At 42.3% G+C, this 26,140-nt stretch overlaps 1 protein-coding gene across 3 annotated transcripts in view; it reads right to left on the minus strand.

Annotated features, from left to right (window-relative positions):
• Positions 1–26,140, minus strand: part of CNTN3 (contactin 3) — a 108,658-nt gene that overhangs the window by 17,754 nt on the left and 64,764 nt on the right. For all 3 annotated transcript variants that reach the window (XM_066195178.1, XM_066195176.1, XM_066195177.1), the window contains 6 exons: positions 20,859–21,062; positions 19,639–19,741; positions 18,517–18,701; positions 10,064–10,200; positions 7,860–7,989; positions 6,616–6,766 (listed from right to left, as the gene is read on the minus strand). In XM_066195178.1, the coding sequence (XP_066051275.1) occupies positions 6,616–6,766; positions 7,860–7,989; positions 10,064–10,200; positions 18,517–18,701; positions 19,639–19,741; positions 20,859–21,062 (910 nt within the window). The remainder of the gene's footprint in view (positions 1–6,615; positions 6,767–7,859; positions 7,990–10,063; positions 10,201–18,516; positions 18,702–19,638; positions 19,742–20,858; positions 21,063–26,140) is intronic.

Consider the following 26,140-nt stretch of genomic DNA (forward strand, 5'->3'; position numbering starts at 1 on the left):
TCTTGTCCTCCCAACTGTTCTATAGGATTTCTACCCTAAGACAACCTGCAGCAGCAAAATAACTGAATATGCACAAAAATGTCCACAGTAATTAACAAAAGGTACCCATTTCCCTGATGTGCCCAAGTCAAAAGAGCTTCAGAGCTTTCCTCTCACATCCCATCAGCCCAGCTGAGAGGCACCAAGCTGGAGCACAGCACCCTGGCTGGATGGTGGTTTGGAAATGCCCTGCACTGAGCTGCAGGACGAACAGAGCAGCAAACAAAAAAAACTCTCCAGGCAAAGCTGTGCCTGCATCAGCTGGAGTCTTGCTCGGTTTTCAGGGGAAATGCCAGCTGAAAAGGCAGCAAATGTCACCAAACTCCACCTTCAGTGGCACCACACGGCCACCTCCCCTCCCTCAGAAGAGCTGGGAGGGTTTCGCCTGCCCACCTGCACGTGCCTCGTTATTAACCTGCTGCTTTATTCAGTATAAAGGGAATGAATTCATTACACACCTCTGCTGCTCTTTCTATTTTCAAGGCTCTTGAGGTAAAGTGATGTCAGTAGATCCCTGTCACTCCTCCCAGCTGAGCTCTGTGGCTGGATTCCGCTGTGCTGGGATCAGCATGGGATAATAAACTCTGCACAACCCTGACCCCAGGTTGTGGTGAGGGGTGGCTCAGTCTCCTCTCCCAAGTGACAAGTGGCCAAGGTGGCTTAGATTGGATTTTGGGGAAATTTTCTTCAGGAAATGGCCATCAAGGGTTCAGTGATCTTATCCTGCACACTTTACTCTGTCTGACCCAAACCCACACTCTGTAAATGCAAACCACAGCAATGGGGGTCCACCAGGGCTCTGGAATTCCACTGCCCCACTCCCTCAACAGCAAATTCACCTCATCCTCAAAGCCCCGTGGAGGCTGTTCTGAACCTCTGGAAGCAGGAATCTGGTCTCCTGCCACAGCTGCACTGCTCCATACAAGGAAACAGAATTTTTGGAATTACACTACAGAAATGTATACACCACTTTGAAATGTTATTTTTTTTTTTCTTAATTAGTTCAAATTGCATTCTGTATTTCCTTAAAAAGGGTGTTTCAGCTCTCAGTGCTGCAGCTGAGCAACTCTTCCTCTGGGCATAGGTGCTGCAATAATGAAATTAGCAGATGCAAATTACACGAGATAACAAGTCACCCTGTTAGAACAACAGACAAAAGCGCCTTATTGGGGTGAGAAAGAGAGCTGTAAACAGGCAGTTTAATCCATTTATAACCACAAAAGCATCCTGAGGTACCTCAGTTGATGAGGTGGAATTTGAGGCTGTTGATTTTTGTTTTTTTTTTCCAAGGGAGGATGTGCCTCGCCAGTGACTTCCCCGAGGTTCATTAACTTGTTTTGCAAAAATCCCTAAGTCATATTTGGCTGCACTTCATGTTAGATGGAACATTTAAAATTAATTAAACCGTGCCATATGGTTTATAGGTATTTTAAATGTGTTAAAGACATGAGTGATACATTTTATAGGTAATTAGGATGACATCAAAAAAGGGTGTTAAAATATATCAATTATGGTTACAAGCAAGTGCTGTTGCACTTTCTAGCTGAGGCTTCATCTACTTTGATGCAATTTCCAACAGAAAAAACACAAAACTAAAGAAACCCCGAGAGTTGACAAAGCCTAAGATCAAACAAAGGAAAAAGCAGGATCAGGGAATAAACCTGAAAATGTCTATAGTTTAATTAAAATGAATCACTTTTAGAGTGCTCTGAGCTACCTGCAAGCCCAGCTTGCCCGAAATAATTAAACAGAAAGCTTATTAAAACCCAGATATAATTAAGAATCATTTTTTTTTCCAGAATTAAAAACAAAAAGCAAACAGTACAGCAAAAAAAAAAAATCAATTTGAGAAAAATATTATAGTCGAAATAAAATCTTTACTGGTAAATTAGAAAAAGAGCAATGCTCCACTTTTTCCAATTACAAAAGAGTAAACGCAGCTCAAGAGCCTATGGAAACCCTAAATCCCAAACTGGCTCTGCTTTTAGTTTATTTAGAATTATTCAATATTCACACACGGTGCTGGAACACTGCCAGGGAGAGACGCAGACCTGTGACACACAAAAATAACAATCCAGCCTTTGCCATCCCCTGCATCCAGAGCTGGTTTTCCAAAACGTTTTGCTGAAGGCCAGCAACTTTCCATGGAAATTCCATTTTCTGCACCCTTCTGATACCCTGGCAAACAGCACAAAACCTTTTTCCCTTTAAAAGGGACCACGGGGGGAGTGACTGTCCTAAATCCACCTCAATTCCAGCTGGAGATGGATTTAGGACCTGTTTGGTCATCAGATCAAAGCATCATTGACAAACTCATCACCTCTCACAAATTCCTGAGCAAAACTGGGGGAAAATTGATGTCTGGGGAGATTTTTTTTGTCTCTACAGTCAAATAACACCCCTTTAACTCACAGCCACACCCTGACACTGAGGTCAGCAGGGTGGGGAGAAGGATTAAACAACTTCAGGACTTCGGGGTTCCTAATTAGAAAGAAATTTTTCCTCTTTATGTACTTATTTAAAAAGGAAACCTCTTTATATATTGGTATTTGGAGAAGGAAGGCAGAATGTGCCTCAGGATCCACTGAAACTTGGTGTCATTAATGCAACTGTTACAACTGCAAACCTCCCCATCCTCCCAAGGCAAAGCTTTATTACTGAATTATCCGACATCGCCAAACTCAGGGATCACTGCCTGATTCATTTGTCAGATTATTCAGAAAAAAGAAAAAAAAAGCAAATCAACTATTTTAGATCCTTATTGATAAGGTAATAAACACCACCACATTCTTTTCCAGTTTGGAACACTTCAGTGCAAAAGGAATGGTGGAAAAGTGGGTCAAAACTGTCTTTTAATGTATCAACCAAATTCCAGCTCAATTAAAGCAGATTAATTAACAGGCAAGTCAGCAAAAAAAAAAATCCTATGCAAGTACTGGTAAGTAAATTCATTACTTTTCACATCATAGCATTTCAAACTATAACACAAAATGAATAGAAATATCTAATTCAAATTGCAGGGAAGCTAAAATCATTAACTAATACTTCTAAATACAGTGCAATTTTTTATCAGGAATTATTTCCTTTCTCCCTTAATTTGCCATCACTTGGCCACAATGAAAAGCTGCTAAAACTGGAGTTTTCCTGAGGGAACTGCACTGGGAAGTCTTTTAGTCAAGTTTCTGCAGCATCTTCTCAGCTTTTTCTAGTCTTGGAAAATTTAGAAACATCTTGGAATAAAGGTGAGTTTGTTTAAAGGTGAAATGCTGCTCTGCATTTTCACAAAATCCTGGTTTTTAACCCTCTTCTAGTCAGGTATTTGAGCGAGGAGTTCGGGACCCACCACAGCCCACAGGCAGCGACTGTCAAGTATGAACTGAAACTCAAAAGTCATGTACATACATAAAACATTAGGGAAACCTTGGAAGGGGTTATGTCTGGGTTGCAGCTATTTTTGTATTTATTCTGGTTTCGGTGACTTAAACCAGCATCAGGAGCATTTAACCTTGGTGAAACACCAAATCCTCCTTTTCTGGAGGATAAAAAGACAACAAAAATTCATCCATCTGGAGGTGGAGCTGTCTCAGGCACCCAATAAATTTAATTCCCATTTTCTGTCTTTCCCTCTGCGTGTTATCCTATGCTTTTGCTTCTCTCTGCACTCCATTGCTCTTTAATGTTTAGCTCTCTTTATTAAAGATATTCTAGAAAAAAAAATGAATCACGTATTTTGCAAAATTAACAAGAAACAAGATTGCTTTCTTCAATGCTGAGCGATTTCTCAGCCCAGAGCTCATGAATCCATTTTGAATTATATTTCCTCCCCTCCACAAGACACACTATATTCAGCTCATTTAATTAAAATTTACTGAGTCATTATCCAAATCTTCTGCATACGGGAAAAAGCAGCACCATTTAAAAATAAATTAAGAATACGAGCAACAGTGCCATCGAAATGAAACCCTCTCAGGCTTCACTAAAGCATTGTGGTCAGTAGCTCAGTGCAACCCCAGTTCTCTGATTGCACTAAAATTCAAGTATTTGTGCTTTATCTTCGTTATTCAAATAGGAGTTTTCTTATGACATTAAGAAATGTAATTAAAATTTAAAACTCCTTCTGCCACCCCACCACCTCTCCCAGGTGTTGCCCGTGCTGGACCTCCCTTGTGGGAGGAACTCGTTCCTCCTGTTTGCTGCAATTAAAAAAGAGGAAACCCGCCCCACCAGACTTCTCCACTGGAAAGGGAGTTTAGTTAATGGCTGAAAAAAAAGTGCTGCTAATTTGAAACCCTTTCCTGAACTGCAGGAATTGAGGAACCGCATGAAATTCACGAATTGCAATTATTCACAGCAGACAGTAATGAACTCCGGGGTTTTCTGCAAAGAGCCACACTCTGCTCTTCTCCGAAGGCAACTTTACTTCATTCCGATTAATTCAGGATTACTGCCTCGTTATTGTGCTTCCTCTGGAAGCCATTTACAGTATGTTGTCAAAAATAAACACTCTGGGTCATTTTTGGGAATTACCTGCACTTGGCAGAAGTAACAGCTGTAATTTATGTTCCATAAACCTAAGCAGGCAGCATGGTGTTCAACTCATTTTTGGAAACTGAGCGTTGATCTCTTCAGCCTGGTACTATCACCCCAAATGAAACCAGTACCATCCTACCTTTTACGGAAATGAGACAGGAACAAAATTATTTAGGAATTTTCCTAAATGGATAAAATCAGGAGCTGTGCATTTTTTGCACGTGCTTTATGAAAGGAGTCATAAAAATAAATCCGACTGAGATCCATCAACAAGTTTCACAGATTTTAGAGATCATAATTTAATTTAACACATTAGTATTGTTTAATTAAAGGCTGGAAGTATTCAATAACCAAGTGGTGTTGTTTTGAAAGGGATTTTGCTTGCAGGCTGGCAGCCAGGGAGGCTGTGGCACAGTGTCCAGTTCTGCAACAGCAGATGCCCCAAATTCTGCCAAACTGTCACATTTGACAACACTTAACACCAGAACACGTGAAAGGCCTTGTGGCCCCTGCGAGCAAAGGGCAAAGATGACTGCCCAAAGCTTCTGGATAACAAGGAGACAGCTCCAGCCTCATGATGGAACAAATAAAGGTCTCCACTGCACTCTCTCCAAGTTTTATCGACCTGGGAGCAACTTCTGTGTTTAGAAATTGCAAAAGAAAAGCACAACGTGGTGTTCTGCAGGAATAGGACCAGGAGAATTCTGTCTGATTTGGAATGTTCCTGATGCCAGGCTAAGCTTTGTTCAGATCAGCACCCAGTGCTAGAGGAGTAGGGACACAACCCTGGAATCACACCACACTGCCATGGCAATCCTCCCTCAAAACCCACGTGTTTGGTTTCCCCAGTCTCCTGTCTGGCCTTCTGGACACTCCCTGTCCATGAATTATGTGGTGTGACCCCAGAGTGTTCCAGGAGGAGCTGGCACAGCCAGCCTGTCCCCACTGCTCCCAGCAAACACTGGGACCCTCCAGAGCTGCTGCTGGGACTGCACCTGGGTCTAACTCAGACAGAAAGGCTGACCTGGGGCCAGAGTGAACTCCCAAAAACCAGTTCTGGCTCCTCTGAGCCTGTCCTGAGCACTGAAGTGTGCTCACTGACCATGTCCACGGCGAATCAGACCTGTAACTATCCTCATCACACCTTTCCTCCAAGGAGGTTCCTTGCTGCCCCAGTTCACTCCCTGGAAGTCCCAGCCTGTGTAAATACCGAAGCGTAGAACAAAGGCTGGGAAGTCAGCAAGGCCCAGTGTGGGGGAGATGCAAACCCAAAGGCTGCTCCAGAGCAGAGAGGGACAGCCCTGCATTGTCTTTTTGTACAATCTAACCAGCACACGTGTGCAGCTTCAGTTTACGACTAATTCAATAATGCTTTAATGGGTATTGCTGGAAAAAACTCATTTACATGTTGTTGGAAATCAATAGCTGGGGGCATGGGTGAATCACAAACTCTCCCCTGGGAGTCACAACCCCAAAACACATCCACTATCACGCAAACAATGATGACATCTGTTATCCCTGGTAGGATCATGGCTGCTTGAAAAGAACCTTTCCTTGGAAAAGGGAAAAAAAAGTGCATTTTCCTTCTCTTGTCATGTTTTCACCTGCTATTCCTGACCTCCCAATTAACATTTCTTTCTTTTCTCAGCTATTTCATCCGCATGACTGTAACACACCTCAACTGCTCCTTTGCCAACATTTTCAGAGCATTCTGCTGAAGCCTTTTAGTGCTTTGGTACAGGCTTTGCCTACCCAGTTTTCTATCAGTACCTGGCTCTCTCTAAACCAGGCCCAACTTACATGAAACTGAAAAACAAAATCTGACCCTTGACCTTAGAAAAAGCACCACACTTAAACTCTCAGTGCTCACATACCATCAAAACAAACAAACAAACAAAAAAAACCAAGGAAAAAAAAATCCCCAGGCCAGCCAGACTTCAGAGAGACTTTACAAGCGTTTGGATCTACAGCTTGACACTACTGCATAAAGTGACACACAAAAGCTTCTTGTAAGGTTAAAACAAATAAACCAACGTAAGGTGATACCTTTCATTTTCGCGTAGCTGCTCACCTCCCTTCTTCCAGGAACATTTGGCCTTAGGGAAAGCTTTGGGTTTGCACTCAAAATCAACTGTGCTGCCTATCTGAACCTGGATCAGTCTCTTCATTGGACTCTTGGAAAAATCTGGAGCAGAAGCTAAAACAGAAGGGGCAGCAGTAGTGAAAGAAAGCACTTTTAACTATATTAATGATACTATTACTTAGCACTTACACGAGCACTTCTCAGACTCCAAACAGAATTAACACCATTAATTAGTTCAGACAGATCTTCTATTGGGCAATTAGGCATTTTCTTCTCCTTTTTTGTACCCCATCCTGCTACCAGAGGTCTCAGCTGTGCAGGTGAGCACCCACCAACCAAGCACAGAAGATCACAGCGATGGAAGCTGCACAACCCAGTGAATGTTCAGCACCTGCCCAAGTGGATGCTCTGCTGAAAGCAGCAGATTTATCCCATCAGCATCACACCAGGAGTCTCACTGAACCTCAGGGAACTGCAAAGTTCCCAGTTTCACGTGCCAGCGCACGTCAGATGACAGGAAATGACAGTGCAGCTCACCCTGAGTGAAGTTTTCATGAATTAACAGTTTGGAAAAGGCTCGTGGCCTCTCCCTGCAGTAACACAGAACTTGGAAAGGAAATTCAGTGCTTGAGGAGAGCAGGGCTGAAGGAGAGTGTGCTAATCAACACCACAAAGGAAATAACCTGAGTCCCCAGCACACAGCACTGTTACAGCTTAGTCTGGACTGTGTTGGAGGGAGAAACTGCACGAGCGTGAGTGTGTCGGTCCCCAAACAAACAGCTGGCACAATTTCAGCCCCAAGCACGGGCAGGTTGGGTGGATGGCTGAATGTCACTGCTGTCCCTGGCTCCAGAAGGGCTGCACACAGGGATTTTTTAACCTCCTGAGCCCCACACAGAGCTGAGAGCAGCTGATGGAGCCAGCACCACCTCCACACCACACCAGGCTTTAATCCTCCTGCCCAAACCCAAACCCCCATCCCTGCTCTTCCCCTCGTGAATGATTTCTCCTGTTCTGCTTTAAATGAATGATTGGCCTGTAAATCCTCTGGCAGCAGATGACTCAACTCCTCAGCTCTGCAGATAAAGACATCAGGTTGACAAAAAAAATGTTTTATTTCAGTGACAGCAGCCGAGCGAGTTAAATCTGAGGGGGTGTGGAGAGGGGTAATGAGGTTTGTGTTTTAGCGAAAAACGGAACATCTTACCTACAACCCTGAGCTCTGCACTCGAAGAGATGACACCATGTTTATTTTCAGCTATGCACTGGTATCTGCCAGAATCTGTCAGATTTAGATTTGATATTGTAAGTGCACCATTTTCAATTTGGATCCTTCCCTGAATATTAAGAAAAATACCTTTATTGATGATATATTTCCTGTGAAAAATTTAAAATAAGTAAGGAATAGAAACAGGACAGCATAAATACAATGAATAGGGTAAATGCAAAAGCATAATCATGAAAACAGTTCTAAAGGAAGTGACATGACTGCATCACGGTACAGCAACGGTGATCAGATATGGAGATCAATGCAGCGTATGAAGTAATTCTTCAAACTTGCCCAGTTGCAATCTCAAATGCCCTTTTACTTCTCCAGAAATACAGACAGAACCCTACCAGCCCCCTCAGACAGACCAGAGAATCCAAACTGTGCAGATGGCACTGGCATTTCACACTATTTAGAGCTTTCACATGTGCCACTTGCTAATGAGCTCTCTCGAACACTGTGCAGAAAAAATTCCATCAGCCATTAAACCAAAGGCACAAACTGAAGGGCCTTGGAGCCAGCAAGGAGCTGGGTCTTCTCACCTTGCTTACTCCTGGAAAGCTCAATTACAGCAGCAAGTGACTAATCTGAGTGGCAGAAATGGCAGGAAAAGGAACCAGAGAGAAAGACAAAACCAAAGGAGCAACAGCTTTGGGGAAAACCGGAGACACAGAAAGGGACCAAACCCCAAACTACCTGCCCAGAAGTGTTTCCTAAGGGCTGTTTTTTGGATCTGGACCTGGCTTAGGAGGCCCAGTGCAATCACTCCCTCCCTGCCTCGTGCCAAGGGCAGCACAGGGTGACTCCAGGGACAGCTCAGCTCCTTCCCTGCCAGGACCTGTCCCAGCTGAGTGTGAGGGGCTCATCCAGACAGACAGAAAACCACCCCAAAGAGGACAAATCCCGAGTCTCCATGTCCCGGTCTCCTCTGCAGCATCCCAAGCAGCTGCTCTTAGAAAAGATTTGCTCCTGGAGCAGGGGAGAGCTGAGTGGAACAACCCCAAGAGATGTTTGTGAAGGAGGAATTCCCTGGAATCCCAGCACGAGGGATTACTGCAGCCAAGGAGCAGAAGGCACCTGATCACTGCACACAGAGAACTCCTCTGGCGTCTCCTCAGGGCTGGTTCTCCAAGAGTTCTTTCACTATTTCCAGAGGAAGTCACACTTCTGCCCTGACATCACACCAAAAGGCTGGACAGCAACACTCCAAACTGGAGAAATGGGGAGACTGAGTGATTCCAAGGTATTTCTGTGCTTCCCGAGGTGAAAAAAGCCCATTACCTCAGTGACTCTGTATGACACAGCAACAATGCTCTTAAATCACCCAGGGGAGATTTTGTGCTCCCTCATTTAACCTGTCCACAAAATACCACCATTCCTTTCAGCCAGCACGGATGTAAGAAATGCTTTCCAGTGCTCTGCTCATTTTTCAGAACCATCCAGTGAATTCACTGAGCAATCCCTTTCTTCCCCAAAAGCCAGTGCTGAGCACAAGGACTGGCCAAGGGCAAAAGTTCATATTCCTGACAACCTGAACAGCGCTGTTTTCCAACGAAGCAGTGAGATTTAAAATCAATAAATAAGGGGTATCAGGTCCTGTTCTGCATTTCTGACCTTCCACCTTCTAAGTTCAACCTCTTCTCCCTGTCACCAAATGCATTCCTTTCAATTAATTTACTATGATAACTGCATTAAAGCAAATACCTATGTTATGTTGCTGTTTGTCTTCCATTCTTTGCAACAAGTAGGGGCAAATCCATGAATCTTCAGGAGTTTTTTCAAGAAGTTGGAAAATATTTTCCTACTACATTTAATGAAATGCCAGCTGCAAATACAGTAAAATAATTCAAGCTCTCCATCCCTTATTTATAGCTCTTTATTTAGAACATTATTGCAATTCCTTCTCCAGTCATTCCTTGCATGTTTCTGTGGCTCTATTGCTTTTGGATCTGCTTTTAGCTGGAATATTTTTGTTCAATGTAATTTGCCTTTGCAGCTTTTGAGGCTTCATCAGGATGCTCTCAGAAAATACAAACCCGGTATCAAAAATTTCTCTCGATTAATACCAGGAACTTTTGGATTCTCCAGTTGGCATGGACACTGTTAATTTCACACAGGACCACTTTTCCCAAACAGAATGTTACCTCTATTGCCAGCTGCTCCCCATTCTTCAGCCACCTGTAGGATGGTTTGGGCTTCCCACTCGCTCTGCAGTCCCAGTATAAAGTGTCCTCCACAGCAACTTCCACATCCCTTATGGTCTGCATCCAGTGAGGCTTTGCTGCAGATAAAAAACACAACGAAGACTCTCCCAGGTTATTGCTCCAGAGGGAATCAAAGGGTTAATGGGCACAGAACTCATCAATTTTCTGCACAGACCCATCTGTACCAACAGAGCTTCCCACTGCTCCTGCTTCAAGCCCCCTGATAAAACAAATAACTTATTATTCCCCTTACACATTTTTATGATGAGCACTAAACCAGAAGAAAATTGAGAGTGCAGATCACTAAAGCTGGACCAGTGAAACCAATATTAAAATCACTAATGATTAAACAACATCATTTTGCAATCAAGGCAAATGTAAGAGAAAGACATTAATGGCAAGACTGAAATTAAATAAGTGATGTGGCTAAATCATCAAATTAATGCTGAAGAGAATCCTTTAAGTCCTAAAAAAAAATAATGGTATGCCAGCCTTAGTGCTAAATACCATTTAAATTGTTTTCTAATGCAAGGCAGCACTTAACTCGATGAAAACATGGATATATGAGATTGTTTTTGAAAGCAGAAGTCTTGGCACAGAATTTGGGTAACGCAAACCAGCAGAATAAAGTCCATAAACATCTCTATTTTTAAAGCCAGAATTTGATGCAATAATACCATACATCCTTCAGAATCACCCAAAATACAGTTAAAACTGTGAAGATATTTAAAACATCTGAAACAGATTTCACAGGAAGGAGAAGTCTCACTTGGTAAATAAACATCAATGCATGAAAGACAACGGTAATTTATTTTATTTATTTTTACTTATTTATTCCTTTAGTGCTATTTCACACATCAGTTCAACACTGTTTTACAGGCAATTCGTGAATTTTCTTTGAACTTATTTAAGTTACCAAGAGTTTATAATCTCAGCCTATGCTATTTGTCCAAGAAAAGATAAATTCTGGACATTGCCTATGGAAAGAACAGATGAAAGAGCAGGGTGAAACATGGTTGCAAACTCTTAGCTATGGGCAAAGAATTATCCAGAGTCCGTTTGCCTATCTTAAGTCAGTAATTCAGGAAAATCTCATACCACCCTCATATGAAAACAGCTGGGAGAAAACAAATCCCTGATGATGGAGGAAAACATTATTAGATACATGAGTTTAGGAAGCACAGAAGGTCAGATTAATTCCCATTGAACTTCCCACTACAATGGAGCTCCAGCAGCAATTAACTTGGGCCAGGGTAATTAATGATTTGCCCACGGGCACAACTGAGAGATGAACCTTTCCACTGCCACGGGCACAGCACCAGCCAAGCCAGGTCTGGATGAGGGCTGGCACTAATTTCATTTTAAAAGATTCCTTGTTTCCCAGCATGGAAATTTCCTCTCAATCCCAGGTTCTGCAATGCAGTGGAAAGACCTCAACATGACCATGTACAGCACCAGGGTTTTAAGGTAACGATTATTATCTATTTATGATTTATGTATCCATATTTAGGATTAACTTCTTACAGAAGAACTTTCTAAAATGCATTCACTGAGGTTTTAACTACTAATAAATATTGGAATTCAACCAATATTTGCTGGCAGTGAAACCCTCCGAGTATTTTTTTTTCCCCCACATCCCCATGAGGATCAACACCTTTCACTGATTTGGGGATAATTTATTTTTTGCACCCTCTTCATCAAGGCCAGCTGAAAAAGACGGGACGACCTGATCTTTGTGTCACGTGGATGTACAATTTCACCGGTATTAACTGGGGTTACACCTTCAAAGTTCATGTTACAACACTGGAGTTCAGCCCTCGCTTCATCTCACATTGTCACCTGCCCCACAGGTGCCAAGGGAATGAAAGCTCAGGGCTCCAGGTAATGAGCTCCCGGCACTTTGCACACCTAAATATTTATGCAACATTCAGCAGTGCTTGAATTACTGATGGATCCACACACGTGGAATATTTAACATCTGCTGCCTGTCTCCACTTGAAAGTGGGTTAAATATCATCTGTTTTCAAGTCTAAAGATCTTGGATTCAATTATACCAATAAATTAAAAAAAAGCCCAACATTGTCTAGCTAATCTTGTTTCAGGACTCTGTGTCAGGCAGTCTCCATAGGAGGGTTCCCCAAATTCCCACAGGATACAATAAAGCAGAAATGCACAGAAAAGCTTCTCAAGGCACAGGGTGAGAGATTCCGGGTGCTTTTACATCCACAAGAGAATTCTGATGAAGACTTCAGTGATTTCCTGGAGAAAGGCTCTTTTTCTCTTCCAATTACTGATGGAGGAGTCGAGCAGGAAGAAAAGCACCACTTTCAATCTGTCTTTGAAAGAGAACAATTCGACCAGCCAGCTGAGAATTGAAAAGGCAGCTCAACAGGGGCAATTCCAGCTGGGAATGCTCCGACTCCTGGCCAGGATAAAGGTGCTCCATGTGCAGAAATGAAGTCAAGTATCAGTAGCTCTGATACCCTCTCAAAACAGGCGCAGGACTTGCCAAGCCCAGCATTGTCCCTTTTTGTTGAGCTGAGGACACCTGAAGGACGCTGAATAAACAGCTTCATTCCTCTCCAGGTTTAGCCACTGCCAGGCAAATTTTACTGCCCAAAATATCTGATTCCACCACCACTACCACATCTGTGCTCCTGAAGGGAAGGCTGGGTTACAACGCCCCATTTTCTCCTGGAACTGCTGCAAAGTTATTGTGAAACCTGGATCTTCCTGAGGAGAGAGTCACTTCTTCCTAAAGTAAGGAACAGACAAACAGGCAGCACATCCTTGCTGAGAATAATAATAAAAAAATAACATTGTCCTGTAAGCCGAGAGGTTGGAAGTTAATTTTAAGGGAGTTCACTGTGCAGGGCTTGAGACTGTGACAGGAATCCATATTTTGGGATAAGACCAAGAATTCTTCGGAACTTGCTGTGCAATCTTCATGAAAGATTCATCTGGAGCTCCCCCAGGACGAGATGCTTGTAGGTAAGTGATTTTCTAAAGCAGGTTAGCCGTCAGCTCCATGGCCAGTCACTTGGAAAAAAGCGCCAGCCTGGATTTTGCTTCAGCTGTTTTAGCCTAAAATATTCCTTGCAGCGCTCACGGTCCCAGAGGCAAGGAGAGAACAAGTGTGTAACTTCATAAAAAGTATCCCAGTGAGAGGCCTCTCTCATCTCTTTTGTTTTTTATTATTTTTTTGGTGGTTATGATGACCCTTCTCTTCCAGGCAGTTAGGCCTGCAGGAAACAACTGTTGCTTCATTACATTCCCGGCCTTCCCTGTGGGCCGAAAGGGAAGGAAGAACCACATTTTTTCCTCAGATTTTACCGAATTTTCCAGATTTTACAAAATCCTTCGAGGCGTTCTGGGGGTTGGTGTGAAGGAAGACCAACTGCAGTGAAGCAATGGCTGAAGAAGTGACACTTTCCAGAGGCTGAGGTGAGATTTGTAGATTATTTGTGGGCTAACCACGCGCAACGCATCAAAACGCATTTTTATGGATCATTTCCTTCAGAGTGAGAGAATCCAACGAAAATCCGTTTTTAATTCTCTAGGCCAGTGGAATAGTGAAGGGAAGGCAGAACTTCAGGGCCATGACTCTTCCAGGGAGTTCTGTGCTCTCCAGGAAACCAAACCCTCTGGGAAGCTCTTCCAGCACAAGGATTCACACAAGATGTTGCCTTCTTACAGTCTGACATTTCCACCATGAAACCTGGGCTGGAAATCTCTTGAACACCTTTGGGGCGTGTTTGAAATCAGAGCAGAAAGAACTTCCCAGGGCACAAGAGGAAGCAGCTGTGAAGCAAACAGGGGGGGAGAAACCCACCCCCAAAGTGCGCCCTGCAGTTTTCCAGGCAATTCTGTCTCAAAGCCAGGCTCTGACACTCACACTGGTGCCCGCAGCAGGGATGAACCCTTATTTCATCTCCAAACTCCTAAGGACTTCAAGCACGGATCACTTTTGTTCTGCTGAAACAGCTTGGCCGAGAGAAGCAGCTGACACATCCCTGAAAATGTCCATTCTTGGGCTCCCATTTGAAAATAAGAACGCCCTCAAGCAACAGGTAATTCCAAATCACTGGGAAAAGCTTTAGTATGCAAAAGAAGACAAACTGTTTGCCTGGACAGCAAGAAAAACTTATTATTAGACAGCATTAACAATTAAACTCTAGGCTGATCAAACGCAGCAGCTCCTTGATATCATTTAGTTGTTTGCAGCTCTGTTGATATTTTCAAGACATTTCCATGCACAAGACAGAGTGCACAGTGAAGCTATCAGATAAAACCTTTAAACAGAGATATTCATCCAATACACAAATAACACAGTTTCAGTTTGCTGGTAGATTATTAAAAAAAAACCCCAAAAAACAAACAAAAATAACCCCAAACAAACAAACAAAAAACCCCCACAACAACCCAAAAACCCCAAAACACACAAACCAAAAAATAAAATCCAAAAAATCCCCACCAAAACCCAACAAAATATTATCAGTAGTTTTTAATACACTAAAAAAAATGATGTAGATTCTACTTATTCCTGGGGAATTTTGTCTTTGTTATCACAGCCCAGAACCGCAGAGCAAAAGGAGAACAGCAGCAGAATTTCTTTCTCCCTGTCAAACATTTTACCTTGGTACTGCCAAGCAGGACTTCTGGTATATCAGCATGGACTAATTAAGAATATATTTTCTTCAATTATACTTTACATTAATTGCCTTATGTATCTTTACCATGCTTCATGTTTAATTGCATCCTAAAACACAAAAATGTAATTGTTTCATCTCCCCTCGTTTTTCTTTGCCATGAAACGTCGCCGCGGATACTTTCTTTTTTTTTCCCTCTTATCTCTTTATGGGAAGCTAAAAGCGACGACAAATGAACATGCTAATAAAGGGAAAGCAAATTATTTATATATTCAGGTTCTACATTCAATCAAAGTTGGATAATCTCGTCCTATTTTTAGCACAATCTGCACTCCCCTGAGTAGAAAACTGGCATTTAACAAATGTTAGAACTGCAAAAAGGACAAAAAACCCCTGAACATTGGATGTCAGGCTTTTCTTGATAAAATCCTTCAGGAGAAAAAAGGAAGATTAATAGTCTGTGAGTACTGTAATGAACCCAGACTATCTGGTTTAGAATATCTATTTTAATTACCAACGCCAGCTATGGGTTGAGAGCTATATTTAAAACACACCATAATGATAATAAAACAGACTAGTTTCATTTTTTTTTTTTCTGGATTTTTCAGGAGAAAAATTTCAGGATTTTTCAGGAGAGTTACAGCTGGGACAGATTTACAGGAATTCTTGAGAAACTGACTATGGACAGGAGTGAAGCTGAGTCTGTGTTCAAGGGCTTTGTGGGTTCAAGGCTGTAATTCATTACTGGATGAAAAAGAAGGCTTTTAACCAAACTATTTATGCACTGGAAAACCTGATTTCCAGATTTTAAACTTTCCAGTTTCAGCTCATGAAACAAATCGGAACAGGAGTGTTTCTCCTCACAGCAGAGCAATGAATCCTTCAAGCTTTTGTTTAGGGCCAGCTTTATGTTACGTTTACAAAGAATCCTTAAAGTTTGCAAAGAAAGAAAAACCTATTTTTCTGGTACATGAAAGATTTTGATCAATACTTTTTCATCCTAAAGACTTCTTTTTCACATTATTTCACTACCACAACTTGCAAAATGTTAACCCCAATCCTTCTCATACTGGTATTTTTGGGTCAGGCAGGAACACGCTTTGTTCTGCCAAGAGAAAAATCAATGTTGTCCCTGTTGAAATAAAAAGACATTTGTACTTTTGTTTTGTTTATATTTTTCTGTGTTTGATAAGCAGACACGCCTTAAACTTCTACCAGCAAAGTTGTTTTAACAGTAGCCACCACTCCCTAAAAACACCAGTTCTGTGGATTTTTGACAGCATTGGTACTTTCTGGCAAATGAGTAATTTTTTAAGCTAAGTCTTCTTATTGCATTAGTTTCCCCCAAATCCTCATCTGCTTTTAGAATAACTTCCTTAAATAATGATCTTTTATTGGAAGGCTGAGTGGGATGTTGTTAGATTTCTCCACCAGACAGATTTCTGGGCTTTGGCACCAGATGAGGTGGCAATCCATCAGAAGATATTATCTTTAATTATAGAACTTCGTATTATCAAAAAGAGTTAAATACTCTTATCCTGAATCCAGGCTTGTTGGAATTCTAACTGCAACAACAAAGCAAGTACCAAAATAAGAAAGATTACTTAAATCTATTTAATTCTGCAGAATGGGTTCCATGAAGCAGAACAAATGAAATGAAACAGTTGGAGTGCCATTACTGCCATTACAGCACTCATTATTCTTTTTAAGATAAACATCCATATCAGGGATGACTCTTACCATGGGCAGTCATTCCTACTGGAGTATGAACTCCATCTAAGGGTTCAAATCCCTGTCTAGATTTGCAATGAAAACATTCACTCTGATTCAATTGTCACAGAACTGCAGCTGGGTTGCTTTTGTTCATTAGCAACATCCTTTATTTCAGCTCTGTGGCCTTTTAATGAGCAAAGAAGAATTTGGGCAGCAGGGCTGATGCCTTAAGTTTTATCTTCCATGTATTTCAGGTTCTGTGGTGCCCAGGGGTGCAGCTCTGAGCTCACAGTCAGTGTCACTCAGCTCTGCACAGAGCAGGGACACAAAACAAATCCTTCTCCTGCTGCACACCAAGGACAACTTTCAGCCCAAAAGCACAAACAAGGGTGGGCTGGAGGGAGGAACGAGAAGGATGGGAGCTCACAACCTGCAGCTGGAACTGGACAATCAAACCCCAAGATGCAAATGGACCAAAACTTATCAAAGTGTGAGACCTGGTGACCATTTGTCCATTTTGGGCCCATTGTGGGTCCACCTTGGGTGTAGCCCTGGCCAGGCTCTTGTCCTGCCCAAGGTGGATCCTAAAGGCCTTTCAATAAATCTCTACTTTATTCTCCAGCTCTGCCCAGTCTCTGTCCCAGCTCAGCCTTCCCAAGGCATCAGGGCACAGGAATGGCCACTGCTGGTATTACAAGGACTGATGAACAAATCTACTCTATTTTATACGTAATTTACACTGACGTATCTCACAACTGCCCTGATTTAACACTGCCACAGGAATGCTGAGCCAAACTGATGTACAAACCACAACTCTGGAACTTTCAAGCAGCAAATAAGGTCAGTCAATAAAACCTAATGCAAAGTGCCGAGTTTGGAATGGCAGAGGACACTGGCAAGTGAAGCAGCTTGGATTTGTTGCCCTCTGCTAATCACAGGATTTCTCAAAAAGTCATGATTACAATCAGTGCATGGAAAATCTGTGTTGCCTCAGGTCCCCTGTCCAACCTGACCTTGAACATCTCCAGCAAGGGGGCGTTCATTCAGGGTAAAGATTAATTTGGAAGCTGGCAAAGAGAAAAATCCCTTTTCCTTCCTCCTTATAAAATCTACTGTGCCTTAAACTAAAATCTTCATGGACCAAAACCTGTGTGTTCTACCAACCAGCAGCTCCCCACGGAGAGGCAACAAAGAACCTGCTCCCAGTGGCAGAGGAGCTGTGCTCTGTGCCTTTATCCAACTAAAAACCCATCTCTTTGCTCAAATATTCCTCCATGAGGGAAACATTCCAAGGCAGAGTCAGAAGCACCGTTTAAATTGCCACTGAAGTAAAGAAAATTATATTTGCTGAGATCTGGCTTTAACAAAAATTGTCAATTACCACTTTGTTGCAAATCACTCTTGCTTTACACCACCACCACCAGTGTGCCTTGCTGATACTCATTTCACTCTATAGCCTTAAAAGCACAAGAGACTGCCTTTTTCCCAGCTATAAAATTTCATATTATTTCATTTCCTATACTGGATTATATCCTCCCATTTATTTACTCATTTTAAAATAAAATTGGCTGTTTTGAAAGCACAGGATTGAGAATATCCACCAGTAATCTCTTCACAAAGCAAGACAAAATTTGTACTCCCCATAAACGGGAGGCCTAAATGATCCCCCAAATAAATCCAATTGACTGAAAATTGAAGGTTTCACCAATGGACCAAGAAGAAATTTTTTTTTTTAAAGTCTTTCCATCACAGAAAAAAAAAAAAACCAACCCAAAACCACAAAACCAAGCACAAGCACACTCTGCTTCACTCTCTGCAATCCCTGTGAGCTTTTAAGCCATTTCTTAAGAGATCCTAGCAAGAAACTGCTGCAGAAGTTCTCATTTTGTGGGAGCACTTAAAATGCCATGGGTTTTTTAAGCCCAAATGCCTGATGGAACTGCAGGAAGTGGAAATTCCGGGGCACCCCAGAGCAGTTTGTATTTCATGAGTAAAGAAAGGTGGGAGAGAGGCAGAACAAAGGTTTCCTACCATAGTAAGTGAGACGTCCTCTTGCAATGTTTTTGCCTCTGGAGTTTTCGGTAATACATTCATAGAGCCCTGCATCCTCCTGCTGGAAATTAGGGATTTCAATCATGCCATTGGATTTCCTCAGCTTTATTTTACTTGGAAATGGCAGCCCGTCAGTTCTTCTCCAGTTAATCTGAGGCACAGGGCTAAAGAGAGAGTAATGAGATTTTAAACAGTTTTGCTTGAAGTCCTTGATTGTCATAATGAGATACTTAAAGCAAACTAAATTCAGCAGTGACTTAGAGGCTGTGTTAAAAGCAGCAACCACAGTGTACATGACAGATGGTCAGACACTCTGGCACCTGATTTGCATTCACTGCTGATTCCTGCGCTGCATTCATGGCACCAAATTTGTCAGGAATGCCCAATAATTGCAAAATTTCTTGTAAACCAACACTGGCCTCCCCTGAGGATGGCTGAGATTTACCAGTGGCTTCCATGGAGGAAGAATCCAGGCAAGTCTTTTGGAATTTTCATCCTCCAGGAGCCTTTTTTTATTCTCTGATTTGCAAACTTTCCTCCCCTCGCCGGGGAGCCAAAGCAATGGTTTGTGATCAAGTTATCAATCTGATAAGGGCACACCTGACAAAGCTGCCTGCAAACAAACCCCACACTGGTAAGTAAATACATCCACAGAAACACAAATGCATTCTCAGATCATCTGTGAAAGAGAGATCAGCTGTGAGTGAAGTGTCATTCAGAGGAGAAATGCATTTCAATCTTTATTTTGGCTATAAAGAAAGAACAATATTATGAAAGCATCAAGTACATTTAAGAGGAAAATTCAGACAACATTCTCACAGACTTCAGCACCATTTCCTTGCACACGGAAATGAGACTTAGTTCAAAGGCCATATGCAAAATCACACTGAACCTACTCGAGTTAATTTGAAATCTAATGTAAAAGTGCTGCCAACATAAACATCACAAAATCCAAATATGCTCCAAGAGCCTTAGCCCTCTGATTTCAAGGCAGGAGAAGAACAAGAAGAACAAGAACACCAGAACCAGTGCCAGAACCCCACACCTCTTGTGCGGGTGAACCCTAAGGTGCCTCAATTCTCAGTGAGGATGAAAACTTACTTTCCTAGTGCAAAGCACTCCAGCTTCACCGTGGAGCCTTTGGCTGCAGCAAGAGTCTCAGGGAACTGAACTTCTATTTTGGGCTCGTATTCTCCCATCACACCTGTGGGAGACAATGGAGAAGGTCAATTTTCCAAAGTGATTTTTAAAGGGTTTTCTTTCTCTCTCTTTCGCAATTCAAAATCAAGTTTATTTCTATGACAATCTACTTAGAAAGGGAAGCACGGTGAGATCAGGGACAGAGGAAGGGTGTACCAGAGTTTATCTCTGCAGAAAGCAACCAGTGTTGGGACAGCACATGAGAATTTGTGACAGCATTGTTTAGGCTGGGAAAGACCTCCAGGATCCTCGGGTCCAACCATTCCCCAGCACTGCCAAGTCCCACTAAACCACATCCTTAAATCCCCCTCTAAACATCTTCCAAGTACCCCAGAAGAAAAGGACATCTGCTCTATGTTATTTGAAGAACACCTTCAGTAAGACAATGTGGTCTAAAACCCTAAAACCATGCCAGGGCACTATACATCTCAAAAAACCGCCCCAAAACAGTAACACCCCCCCCCCCAAAAAAAAAAAAAAACCAAAAAAACCCAGAACAAAAAAAACCCCAAACCAAACCCTACATCTACTAAATGATGAAGCCAAATTCTCTCAGCCACCCAGCCAAGCTTCCCATTATTTCAAGTCCTCATCAGAACCCTTTGAGCATGGCTCAAGAGCCAAAAGCTCTGAGGGATGCTGGGAATTATCCTGGATTCCTGGAGACTCCCTGACTGTGGTGGTGCCTTGGGAAGGCTGAGCTGGAACAGAGACTGGACAGAGCCAGAGAATAAAGTTGGCATTTATTCAAAGGCCTCCAGGATCCACCTTGGGCAGGACGAGACCCTGGCCAGGGCTACATCCAAGGTGGACCCAAAATGGACACCAAGTCTCACACTTTGATAAGTTTTGGTCCATTTGCATCTTGAGGTTTAATTGCCCCATTCCAGCTCCAGGCTGTGAGCTCCCATCCTTCTTGTTCCTCCCTCCAGCCCACCCTTGTTTGTGCTGTTGGGCTGAAAGTTGTCCTTGGTGTGCAGCAGGAGAAGGATTTGTTTTGTGTCCCTGCTGTGTGCAGAGCTGAGTGACACTGACTGTGAGCTCAGAGCTGCAGCCCTGGGCAGCACAGAACGTAAAAACCACAAAATCTGGGCCTGAAGGCAGCAGAGGTGCAGCCGTACCGTCCGTGCGCAGCACCAGGGGCGTGGGGGAGCCCAGCACGGGGCTCTTGGTGGCCCTGGTGGTCACCACACAGCTGTAGTTGCCCACGTCCGAGGGCTCCACCTTGGCTATGTACAGGTGTCCTGTCTCCTGGGACACGAAGCGCCGGCTGTCCTCCTGCACGAACGACGGGTACTCGTTGAAGATCCAGGCGAAGGACAAATCTGGGTGGGGAAAAAAACAAAATGAAACACAGGCAAAGATGTTTGATTGGATTTTTTCCCACTTTTTTTTCCTTTTTTTTCCTTTATTATTCTATTTGACAGCCTTATTGTAGCCCCGGTTGGTGCCTGAGATGCTTTGGTTTTCTGAAATTCCTTTCCCAGGGAATTTTCTGTGAACAAGAGAAGTGTTTTGTAAACTGTACCTATATTTTCACTCTTTTCGCTAGGAGGGACATCTTGATGTCCCTCTGGTCTGACCAACGTGATTGAAGAGGTTTGTTTCACCAATCAAATTGGTCTGTGTAAAATAGTATAAAAAGGGAGACACATCCCAAAAATAAAGGAGTCATTTCAGCCGTCTGAAGTTGGAGTCTTTGTGTTGTCGTGGTGCACAACAGCACCACCTTATTTACAGTAAATTATTTACTGTAAATAATTCACATTATTTACAGGGCTTTACAGTGTAACAAACACAGCCAATGACTGAGAAAAACATTTTAAAAAGTACTTGCACACATTTTAAAATGTTCTTAGTACTAGTACACGGTTTAAAAAGTACTAGCAACTAGTACCCAGAAACTAGCAAACCCTCACCTCCGTTTTTCATCTCCATCTCCTCCAGCAGAAGGAAAAAAAAGGCAGAAGAAATCCAGGAGTTTGTTTAAATCTCTCTTTTTTTTTTTTTAAATTTAATATGCAAGGAAATAGGAGCAGACAGCAAAAACGAGAGCAAACTTTGCTAAAATGGGAAGATTATTCATTCAGTAGCTACTTAACTCCTCAGCCAGATGCTTAGCAGGTAGGAACAGGACAGGAGTATCCACGTGATAAGAATGTCAGAAGAAGCCTCAATTCCCAGTGGGGCTCATCACACAGCAGGACTACTTTTTTCACACAAAAATCCATAAAAACTCCATTAAAAACATTTCTGTATGATGTGGCAAAGTTTCTGCCATTCCTTATGATTATTTAAAAGGAATAAAAAAAAAAAAAAAAACAAACCCACATGTCAGAAGATAAACTAAGAGTTTTGGCAAAAAAATCCACTGAATTTGTTCTGTTTTCTGAGCATCACTCTGAACTTTGTGCGCCCAGTTTTAATTGGCAAGAGCCCCTTCCTGTGTGAGGCCACGTGTTTGTCTCACTCATTTCCTACAGGATCAAAAGGAAATAAATTTTTAATGGCGTTCCAGGCAAGGAATAATTTTTTCACCCACGTGCCACTTATACAAAGATTACAGCTTCTGGAAGTGCTAATTAGCAATGATTACAGCTTGATTGACCTCTCCGCGGTGTTGCTGTGTCTGCAGCATTGGCACTGCCCCCACGAAATGGAGATCAGCCCTTCCTGCACAGGTTTAATTCGAAGGTGCACAAATTTGGGTGCATCACGGAACGAAAAGGTGACACATCCTGAACCCTCAGCACCTCCCCAGGCTGCCAAAGCCACCAGGACAATTTAACACAAGGTAAGACCGTGCAGGTGAAAATAAACCCCACTCAATAAATGAAATTATTAAGATATTTATGGGCTGCCTAATGCAAAAAAAAAAAAAAAAAAAAAAAAAAAAGGGCATCAAATGGAACGGCTGATCATTAAACTGCATTTCATTTTCTTCCATCAATATTTAAACCTCTCTCATTACGATGATTTTGCAGCAGCAGCGTGTGCCAACCATGAACAGGCTCAGGAGTTAAACTTTTGTCATGCTTAGAAATATTCATGGTCAAAACCCAGCACCATAAGGAGGAAAAGACCTGCGAGACCATCACCCCCGTGGACCTGCAGCATCTCCTCAGGAACAACATTGGATCTCAGCACAGCTCCCTCCTCCAGAACTCCAAAAGTGCAAATCATTTATGGAAAGGAAGGCAGCAAGGATTTGTCAGGAAACAACGAGGGAATGAGTGCAGTGGGAAGCACTGAATTATTTCCAAAAAAAAAGGGAAAAAAAACCAGAGTACACCTGAGGGGTTTGGAGGGGACTACATGGTCTCAGTGAGCAAGGAATGGGTCGTCCTTCTAAATGGGAAAGGCAGAAAATAGAGGAGAACTCTTTCCACAGAAGAGCAGGGTGGAGACTGATCACAGGGACGCCAAGTTAGGGACCAAAAATCCCCATTTTCAGCTCCACGCCAAGCTCAGACACCCACAGAGCAGCAGAGGGTGACACCAGGCTTGACTGGTTCTGGTATCTCTTGAACCACTTGCATTTCCTTGCTCAAAATATTACTTCATGCTTTTAAAAAAGGAGAAAATAAAAAGAAAAAAAAGATGTCCAGAGCAGAGGGAGGGGGTGGAGAGATCTGGAGATGCAGCAGGAAAGAAGCAGCTGCATTTCATTCCTGTGATATTGGGTTACGCCAAGAGTAATCCCACTGAAATCAGTCACTGGGATTATGGCAGCCATGCAAAGTGGATTCCAGTTTAATTGGGTCCTTCAACCTATGAAAAAACACTCCAGGAAACCTAATTCCCCATTCAACACATATTTTCACTGACTCTCTCAAAAAAGGCTGGGGCATTTCTATCCCTGTGCCCCACCACCTCATTTTATATTTACTGTCCTTGAAAAAACTGTATTCTTATTTTCCAAAATAAAAAAAAAAGGAAAAAAAATCATATTAAACAAGTTGTGTGTGATTTATTATGTTTACACCATTTGCCTGTTGCTGATCTCAGGGCACCTCCAGGGACACAAACTCACTCCCTTTCTGTCAATTACAAGTTTTCAGTTGATTTTCTGTTATAAATGGAAGTAATATGTCTCTCCTGGGCTTCCTCTGAGTTCTAAGCCTTTGCTTTCCAATGCATTTTTTCCCTTATTTGGTGACCATGCATGGATAAGGTATTGGAAATTACAGTTATTACTCAATTTTTATTTGCTTACTACATCTTGGTTGGCGGCTTCTCTTTATTTTGCATTATTTGATTATTATTTACTGTGCAGTCTCCAACACACTCAGCATGTTCACACTGTTCCTTTCTGTGCACCTAAGTGCTCAATTAAAAAACGCTTATAAAATTACCTGTCATTTTAAAACCTGAATTCTTCACGAAATTCAACAACTAAATCACCGTGGCCTTTGAGGTTTACCAGGGTCATTTCCTGCTATTTATGGACCTTAAAAACCCCCAAATTACTGTTGTTTATAATGGGGTAAAACCCACACATTTATTGGTTTTTAACTATGGTCAAAGCCAAGCCTTAAGTTTATGCACATCCTTTTGAAAATAAGGCTTTAAATTATGCTTAAAGAATTTTAGAAATATAGAATTTAAAGAAATTACAGACTTCTTCTAAGTGAGAGTGAAAGACTTCAATGGGAGATCATTTACAGAACCAGGGTGATTTTACTTCCTGTAAACAAAATTTAAGTGGCAACAGCAGTGGTGGAAATCCCAAACTGTAATTAATTAAATTCAGGAAGTTGGAAAAGGAGAAGTTTGGGGGGGGGGGGGGGAAGGCACACAGACCTCTGATCAAAAGGAGAAGGATAATTCATGAAGTTCATTTATCCACTATTTGCATAAAATAATGTCAGCTTGTCTTCTGGGACATCACTGCTTTACACCTGCTTAATATTTACCTGCCAGCCCCATAATTCACACCTAATTGAGGCTTCTAAAATAGCCAGGAGTGAGTGATGTGAGCAATGTTCTTCTGAAACAGATTTAAAATGTTCCAAACCGACTGAATTTGAATTAGCCAAGTGGGTGTTTCCAGAAATAAAGCTGGTATGAAATGAAAATTCTTAATTTTGGGGAGCATGGAGCTGACTGAACAACACTTCAAGGTTAAAAAAAACCAAACCCAAAAATCAAAAAAACCCCACCCAAACCCGAACAAACAGAAAAATCCAAAACATAAAGAAGTTTCATGTCAATCATTGACACCCAAATCTCAATTATTTCATGCACTTCTCCAGTTCTGATTTTACAATATTCTGTAGCAGACACTCAAGGAGAAGCTGAAATATCCTGGAATTTTGTGTCCCCAAGTGGCTCTCTCCCTATCCCACAGGATGGCTCCTGGAAAACCATTTCCAAGAAAGTAATCAGACAGAATTTAGCAATGACAGAAACTGCAATTAAAGAGATGAAAATCTGCAGCAAACAGCTATTTTTGAATGATCTATCTCAGGTTAAAAATAACGGGAAAGTAACACTGATTTTGAGAGGATAATAACAGACTCCCTAATTAAGGCAGAAAGCAATTAGTTCTTCATTGGGCCCAATTTCAGCTCCAAGTGTGACGAAATGACAGAAAAGGGAGCAAAGTCTCTTGTTTGTGGGTGAGCATCACTCACTGAGGAGGGAGCAGCTCCCAGAGCTCACCCTGAGCACTCAGGTTGGGTTTTGAGGGACAACCACCCACAAAAAGTCCATTTATCAGCACTGCTGCACTCTGGCTGTCTGCACAGGAACCCCTGGGACAGTGCAGACAAACTAATTAACAGCAGGAAGTGAATTGATGAGGTAAAAGTGCCTCAAGGTCTCACAGGATGCTCTTGGGTGCAAACTGTCCTCACCTCCCTGCAGGCAAATCCCTGGATCACACTGCTGTGGGATCGGGATTCTGGAATGTGAGTGCTCCCAGGGCTGTAATTTGTTTTATTTTACGTCAATTACTTCAAACTTCTCCTTAATACTTTTCCTTTTCTCATTTGGGTCAATTTTCCTGCACTCAGTTCAGCACCTTGAGCACCCCATGCTCTCCACCACCAAGCTGCTCTTGGTGATTCTCCCTCTGTGCCGTAAAACAAGTGACATCTCCCTCATTTCTTCTGGCAAACGTTAAAGGTTGCTTTCCAAATAAAAAACCTCCTGCTCTGGAGGCGTGGGACAAGGTGTTTATGTGCTCCCATAACATATGTGTAAACTGGAGCTTAAAATGCCACGAGGTGCCACCGTCAGAAATGGCAGCATCCTGGCAATGAAAAAAACAGTTTAGAATATTGCTGGAGATCAACTGTGCACAATTTCAAGGGTTTAGGGGCTATTCTTGCACAAATTCAATGCCCAGTAATTAAAAACTAGCCTAGGTGTGTCCCAGCTGGGAAAAACAAACCAAACC

The sequence above is a fragment of the Chamaea fasciata genome, unplaced genomic scaffold (genome assembly GCF_029207755.1).
Source record: "Chamaea fasciata isolate MVZ Bird 193981 ecotype frontalis unplaced genomic scaffold, bChaFas1.0.hap1 SCAF_13, whole genome shotgun sequence".
NCBI classification, from domain to species: domain Eukaryota; kingdom Metazoa; phylum Chordata; class Aves; order Passeriformes; family Sylviidae; genus Chamaea; species Chamaea fasciata.